Source organism: Acipenser ruthenus, chromosome 1 (genome assembly GCF_902713425.1).
Source record: "Acipenser ruthenus chromosome 1, fAciRut3.2 maternal haplotype, whole genome shotgun sequence".
NCBI classification, from domain to species: domain Eukaryota; kingdom Metazoa; phylum Chordata; class Actinopteri; order Acipenseriformes; family Acipenseridae; genus Acipenser; species Acipenser ruthenus.
Genome location: NC_081189.1, coordinates 102549858 through 102557507, shown reverse-complemented (window position 1 = coordinate 102557507; position 7650 = coordinate 102549858). Strand labels below are relative to the sequence as shown.

The window sequence follows — 7650 nt, the reverse complement described above, 5'->3', positions numbered from 1 at the left end:
TGAGAATTTTGACCTCTCTGTAAAAATCAACGCTTACCATGTCTACAACAAACGCTGGTTTCTTTATCCAGTGGGGCCACCGTAGTCTGGGAAAAGAAAACTTAGCTTGTGTGGGGGAAATGATTGACACCCGTGTAAACGAATGGTTCCTTGGTTTCCCAACTATCTTTTCTCAAATAACCTATTATACGCTTTTATGGGCGGTGCGTGGATTGTTTACTACAAAGTGTGGTTGAGGTGTAGTTTTTGTCGTTACTAAGCAGCCGTTTTCACTGCGGGCGTCGGTAAATCAGGTAAATATGAACCAACACATCTTTAAAGTTTAGTGAGAGATTTAGCGATTATTTATTAAATATAATACTTGCGAAAAAACTAAGTATTGGAGTAAATTGTATCTGTGCAAAACAGACTGGGTGGTTTTATAATCACTTTTCATATCCACTAAAATTCACGTACACATTTTGATTTATGAAAAACTTTTTTTTTTCTCATAACGTAAACAAAGCTATACCGATAAAACATTCGCTAGTCTTGATATGTACAGTGTGAACAGATCGTTGACAACTAATGGGGAAGGCTACTTGTGCAGCATACTTACTGTAACTACAGTCTAACACAGATTGGCGAATTGAAAGTTTGTTTCAATGCCACCATGGGTAATGTCGCTGTGTCTTTTTGTAATTTTAAATAAAATGCTGAAACTATGTATAAACTCCAGATAATCATTCATTATATTTGTATGTGCTGGTAGTAAATACAAATGAAAATTAGTGAGACATGCACCATAGTAATTTGTACTATGTATTACAATATTTAGGCGTCCGTTTTTTCTCTCCTTGAATAGAAAATACATAAATAAATAGAAACCATATCTTGTCGTTCACAGGGTCCGCATTGGTGTCATGCTGTGTTACATTAAGTAGCATGCAAGGTGACCGTTTAGTAAATCATTTATTTTGATTATACAGGTCGATTGGTTTGCTGCTAGTACTGGGTGGTGCTGCAACTTCTCAAACCACAGAACTGGATAGAGACCATAGCCTGTTAAAACAGAATGACAAATTGTGAATCCTTTTCTTCATCTCATGTCATTTGGATGTAGTTAAAATACTTTTATCCTCAAAACATTTGCCAGTACTTTATTGTATGTTTTTTTTTTTAACAATACACATATAACAAGCCAAATTATCTAGATCAAGCCTGATTTTGTTAGTGTAAGATAGTCCTTGGGACAGAGATGAAAAAATGTGGAAATACGTGTGAAAATATCGGCATACTGAGCCTCAACTTTACATTTCATTCTGAACTAAATGTGTCTGTGTTCTGCATTTTGTTTGCAGAAAAATGCAGTCAGGAGTCATGATCTGAGATTTTAACCAGGAAACACTAAGAAAATGGCATCTACTACGTGAGTGAAATAAACATTATGACAATATACACTTTAAGGAGCATCTGTAATTTGTTGAGCCCCATAATACAATTGTACTACAGGGATAGAAAAGCAATCCTGTTGGATAGGCGTTTGATCCATTCCAGATTGTATTGGTAACTGCAATGAAACTAGTGTCTCTACTAAAGCTCTCAATAAAACCTGAAGTGGCTGAAACCACTAAACTTTGGGAGTCTTGTTTCCCTCACTTCCGTTTTCTTAAACACTAATCCAAACATTTTTTGTATCGACTGGTGATATACATTTGCTTCAGTTTTGGCCTCTGACTGTTTGAGCCAATGCAGGCTTAATCTTCATAACTGTTTTCCCAAAGGAGCAGTATAATTAAGGCTATGTTTAGCTCACTTGAAGTTGAACAGAAACAATACAGGAGGTAAACGTCCTGTAGACCCACATATCTGTGGAGTAGCTGAATGTATGTGTTTGGCTGCATACACACATGCTTGTTTAATTGGGTCCTCTGGACAACCATGACCATACATACATTTTTCACTTAGGTTATCACCTGAGGATCTTCTCAACTTATTGAACACTACTGAGCTCTGCCTGGGATAGTTCTATCACTGAATTATCCCAGGCAGAGCACCAACCCAGCATGTGCCTCACTGACCTCAAACTGCAAGATTTTTTTTGTTAGGTAAATATTTGAGAGGTGCAACCAGTAATTTGTATGAGTGTGTGTCACATTAAATTTGGTCACGTTTTGTGATTTTGTTTTAGTAATCTCCGTGAGAAAATTAAAAGCAAGCGAAAGGCACTCCAAGAATCTTTGACAAGAACCAAAGATGACATTGATACACAGGTAAATATAATGGAGGCTAAATCACCAAAATCCATGAATATGAATTTAATACATTTTTTGGCTTCATATTTCTTTGGCTTATTTGAAGCAATGCATCACAAAAGGTAACACTTGTCCCTATAAACATATATATTAAACATGTATAGCTGCAGTGTAACTGAACCATAGCAAGTAAACTAGAAAGACTAACGTATAAGATATCAATGATACATTCTGAGTCGTCAGAGATCCCACTGAGAGTATAACGTTACTGTTTTTGCCTTTTAACCAGGGTTGCATATCATGTAATTTTCCTATAGATGCTTCGAATTATGTGTTAATTTGCCTGGGGAAGAACCAAATGAAACACACACACATAATATTATATTAATCTGTGAACATAGTGCTTATAAGCAGTATACATTGCATTTTAGAAACCGTTTAAAATGTGAATTTCAAGTTATTAAGATTCTAATCTGATATATGTAGCTGTAACACAAAAATAACATATTTCAAGAATATATTACAAATTGAATATTGTTTATCATTCATAAATTAAGTTAGACAGTTGCATTTAAGTTTAATTATGATAAACAATATGGGAAAGACTGGGGTTTGCAACAGTGGTTGCTGTGATTTTCTAACATTTTTGAGTTATTGTAGCCTCTTAAGCCCGCCGCACACAGCCCGACTCAAGCCGTCCCGACTCATCTCATCTCAACTTTGCCGTACAGAGTCTGGATGAAACGTAGCAGTGTGCGTGCCCTTAAAACCAAGATTATGCAGATTTCAGTCGGGATGTCTTCAGATTTGAAGATTGAACATGTTGAATCTTTTTCAGACGCAGTTTCGTTCAGATGTGATTATTATTTTATTTATTTATTTATTAGCAGACGCCCTTATCCAGGGCGACTTACAGTTGTTACAAGATATCACATTATTTTTACATACAATTACATTGTCTATGTGCAGCGATTGCCGACCAAGACTGACTGAGACTGATTAGTCATGAGGGTGTCAACCATTGGTGGCAGGTTTAAGTGACGTAGCTTGTCATGTAACTTGTCACAAGATGGCGGAATATTGACAGCTTTAGTTCCACAGGTAAAAATACATTAGTCTTGAAATGCTCTGAGTGTCCTGAATTCAAAAATATTAATATGTGCACATTTGAATAGGTTTTTTTAGGTGTTTACTAATCAAAGGTAAATGATCAATTTACCTTTTTAATATCAATCTACTGGCAGCCTATATTTTCTTACTGTGCTTAAACAGAAGTAACCGGTGTGTCGATCTCCAATAGGTCACAAATCACAAGCCCCTCGATCCACACGCTGAGAAAAAAAAATGCCAAAGTCAAGTAAAAAATCAACAGGTTGGATTTTATTTACCACAGGCTAAAATGTAGTAGACAAGCTATACAAAAAGTCAAACACTGCCTGAAACATTTGCACGGTGTAAATGGTCAATTCATTAATAGGCTAAGCGCTTCTTTTGGTTGCCTTGCAGCGCTTTCTCTGCCGTCTAATCAGCATACGATGCCATGCATAATATGAGGGTCGCTATGTTGGGCTAAGTTAACACAAAAATGTGTACAGGGCAGTATTAATTAAATCTGCATACATAGTAATCGTCAGGATCTAGTCATGGTCAGTAATTCAGTCTTAGCAGTGTGCGACACCCAGTCGGGAAAAACTCAGCTGTGACGTCAAACCAAAACTGAGCACAACTGATCGCAAAATCTGTGCATACTCAGATGAGATGAGTTGGGATGGCTTGAGTTGGGCTGTGTGCAGCGGGCTTTAAATGCATTGCATATCTATGTAAATTAAAAAAACTCAAATAGCCAGTTACACACGCTAGACAAGTGGCTTTAAATGGAAATAATTTCATAACAGGATACAATCCATTGAAGCTATCTTAGTAGCACAGAAGTATCTGTGAATGAAAAGAAGGCAGCCCTAAGCAAGACTCAACATGTCCAGGAGTTCAGTTTTACAGCTGAAATGCCACAGAGGCAGGCGCAAAGCACAACGGAGCTCCTTGACATTTCTAAACGCTGTGTTGTTTTGCTTGCCAGGCTCTGGTCAACTCAGAAATGGGAACCAATAAAGAAAGTCAACAAACAGCCATGAAGGTTGGTATTTGTCCAGCGTTGAGCTTGGTGTGCTGTCTTTCTCAGCTAGTAATTTGCCCCCATGTGGGTGTTCACTCTACTTCAAGCTAACTTCTTTGTGCTTCTGCTTACTATTCCTGTAAACCAGCGCATACTTTATCTGGAATTCTTTTCTTTGTACCAGTTTGCTAGGGGCCACCGGAGGATGTGCAATTGTTAATAAATGATTGTCAGCTTTCCATATTATTAAATTGTTTTTCCTGCATATAATTGTTCTCATTGGTAGAAGTTTGTCAGACATTATCTCTGTACGTTTTTGCTGGCTTTCCTATTGTCTCCTACTTATTGTTTAGATGAGACCTACATTTTTGTTCTAATATAATTTACCATTTGTCACTGTTTTCATACTGACAGTAGTCTTAGTAAATGATAGGAAGTTTTTATATATTTGCCAACATTTTTAGAGTTCTTAAATAGATCTCGTCACTATCCTTTTCATATAATCTGTGAATAGCTTTGTTGAAGAATGTAATAGTATTTTGTCTGGTCTTGTGTGTGTGTGGTTTTCAAAGTACATTTTAAGTACTGGTAAAGTTGAACCTCCAGGATTTCTAGTTTAGTAAACATTACAAAATCATATTTTGTTTTATATCACAAAGTATAGGCTGTGTGGTCCAGTGGTTAAAGAAAAGGGCTTGTAGCCAGGAGGTCCCCGGTTCAAATCCCATCTCAGCCACTGACTCATTGTGTGACCCTGAGCAAGTCACTTAACCTCCTTGTGCTCCGTCTTTCGGGTGAGACGTAGTTGTAAGTGACTCTGCAGCTGATGCATAGTTCACACACCCTAGTCTCTGTAAGTCGCCTTGGATAAAGGCGTCTGCTAAGTAAACAAATAATAAATAAGGATAAAGACCAGCTGGCTTTCAGTGTGTGAACCAGCATCCACTGAAGTAAAATACTGCATTGCAAACTGAATTTAAAGAAAGATATGGGTCTGTGTTTTACCTAGGAAATTGCAGACAACGAAGAGGAACAAGTGGAAAATCTAAAACGTACCCTCAAGGCGCAGAGACAGAGGAGGAAAAAGCCAGTAGGTTTTCTGTTTAATATCATTATTCAATTTATTTATTCTCATAATTTAATAACATGACATGACATGACATTTTTTTTTAAATTATTATTGATTTTAGTACATCATTATGAAAGAACAATAAGAATATACTATATTTGGAAAAATGTACAGTACATGAATAGTAGAAAAGGTAAGTAAACTATATACACTTCATGACAACATCTGTCCATGTCACCCATGCAGGTTTTCTGAATATTCATCAAATATTATCTGGATATCTGACCATTGCATTTACAATAACTTATGACACTGTGTTGAACAGTAACATGTGATCTGAATCCATTTCTGTTTTTTGTGGATGAATAGAAGAAATGCATTTATTAAGATAGGAAAGTTGTCAATTTGCTAATTATTCTAAACAATGGGGAAACACAAAACGTAATGATTTACAACCATGAAGACCATTCTGGGGAATTGTGTGTTTTTTAACAAATCGTTACTGGTCCATGTTTTTTAACTTTCAAATGGCACTTTAATGCTTTATGCAAATTATAATATACGTACACAGGATAAGACATTTTTTCTTACCGTGTTTTTAAAATCTGTAACCAAATTATTATTACTTTTTAAACATAAATCAGTATGGCATTAGTGTAGCTGAATTCAGAATTCAGCTACAACTATACTTTTGGGATATGCCTGCCACAGGTTAGATATTTACTGAGCAGTTTATGTCAGAGCTGCCACTAGGCCCATCCGGGGAGTGACGTTCTTGGTCCCACCTACCGAGGGAATAAGTAGTCACTCCGCGGAGATCACATTCTCTTTTGCTTCTCACAATCAGGTAGGTAAGGTAGGTATAACTAACCTCTCCAGTTGCGTGATTGATTCTTGTAAAAGACCTCTCACTTCGAGTTTTTCTGTTATCCTCTGCAATTTATTGCTGGAAGACGGCTTGCCACTTCCCCGGAATTGGAAACTCGGCTTCTGAGGACTGAGCTTGAAACGCTGTGCAACCGCGCTCCATTTAAAAAATAAAAAATAAAATAAATAAATAAAAATAAATCCTTCTTTCTTTCAACAGCCTACTATGCTTGGCGACTGTAGTCTGCTTTCTCTAACTTATAGCATCTGCTATCTGTGTTTTTTTTACCTCTGCTCTTTGCAGCTTATATATATGTAAACAAAGAGAAAAGAGAGACGTTTCCTTCACCAGGACCCAGCTCTGCCACATCTGCTGTTGAGTCAACGCCACCGGGCTGACTTGGCCCGACCACTCTGTGTGTGCGGCCTAAAATACCCTACCCCTCAGCTTCTGCTGTGTGTGAATGTGTGTATCCTGTTTTTTCACTGCTTTGCAGATAAAAAAAAAAAAAAAGTGTGCTTCCTTCCACTGGGTCTGATTCAGCCCACTATAGAGTAGACATACATTGACCCACCCACCTCGGTATATTGGGTCTCAAAAAAAAAAAAAAAAAAAAAAAAAATATATTTTTTTCTTTCTTTTTTGTTTTATACTGTCTGTAGGCAGTGCTCCACAACGCTGGAAGCTACACACTGCCTCGGTTGTGTGACTGCACGCGGTCTTGACTAGACACCCGGCCCAGTAACCTCGGTGCTTACGCCCGTGGTGCTTGGTGTCTCTGTGCCTCAGAGCCTCTGTGTCTTGGTGCTTCGGCGCCCTTTGTGTTCGACCCTCGGTGCCCCAGTGCCACAGAGCCTCAGTGCTTCGCCGCCTTCAGTGCTTAGACACTCCCTGCATTGGTGCCCTCGGTGCATCAGTACCTTAGCCTCTGTGCCTCAGTGCATTGGCGCCCTCTGTGCTCCAAAGCCTCAGTGCCTCGGTGCTTCGTCGCCCTCGGTGCTTGGATGTTCCCTGCATCGGTGCCCTCGGTGCATAGGTGCCTCAGAGCCTCGGTGCTTCGGCCCCCTCGGTGCGTCGGCGGCTTCTGCGCCCTCAGTGCTCCCGGACCTTGGTGCATCAGTGCTTAGGCACCGTTAGTACCCAGACGCTCCGTGCATCGGTGCTTTGCCACAGCACATTGAGATGTCCAAGTTCCACCTTTGCACTTCCTGCGGAGGGATACTTCCCCTACAGGACAAACACCATCTGTGTGTCAGGCACTTGGGAATGCAGCACGCCTCCTCCACCCTAGGAGATGAGACGTTCTGCTTAATCGGCACAGCGTCCCAGATTTGGACCCTGCACAGGAGGCTTGCAGAGTTCGCGG

General features: G+C 39.1%; 1 protein-coding gene across 1 annotated transcript in view; it reads left to right on the top strand.

Moving 5' to 3' along the window:
* The first annotated feature begins 220 nt into the window (after nucleotides 1-220).
* The window catches only part of cc2d2a (coiled-coil and C2 domain containing 2A), a 35771-nt gene continuing 28341 nt past the window's right edge, over nucleotides 221-7650 (top strand). Inside the window, exons 1-5 of the mRNA XM_034035597.3 lie at nucleotides 221-293; nucleotides 1341-1408; nucleotides 2171-2252; nucleotides 4312-4368; nucleotides 5357-5437. Coding sequence (XP_033891488.1) covers nucleotides 1395-1408; nucleotides 2171-2252; nucleotides 4312-4368; nucleotides 5357-5437 — 234 coding nt within the window. The 5' untranslated portion in view covers nucleotides 221-293; nucleotides 1341-1394. The remainder of the gene's footprint in view (nucleotides 294-1340; nucleotides 1409-2170; nucleotides 2253-4311; nucleotides 4369-5356; nucleotides 5438-7650) is intronic.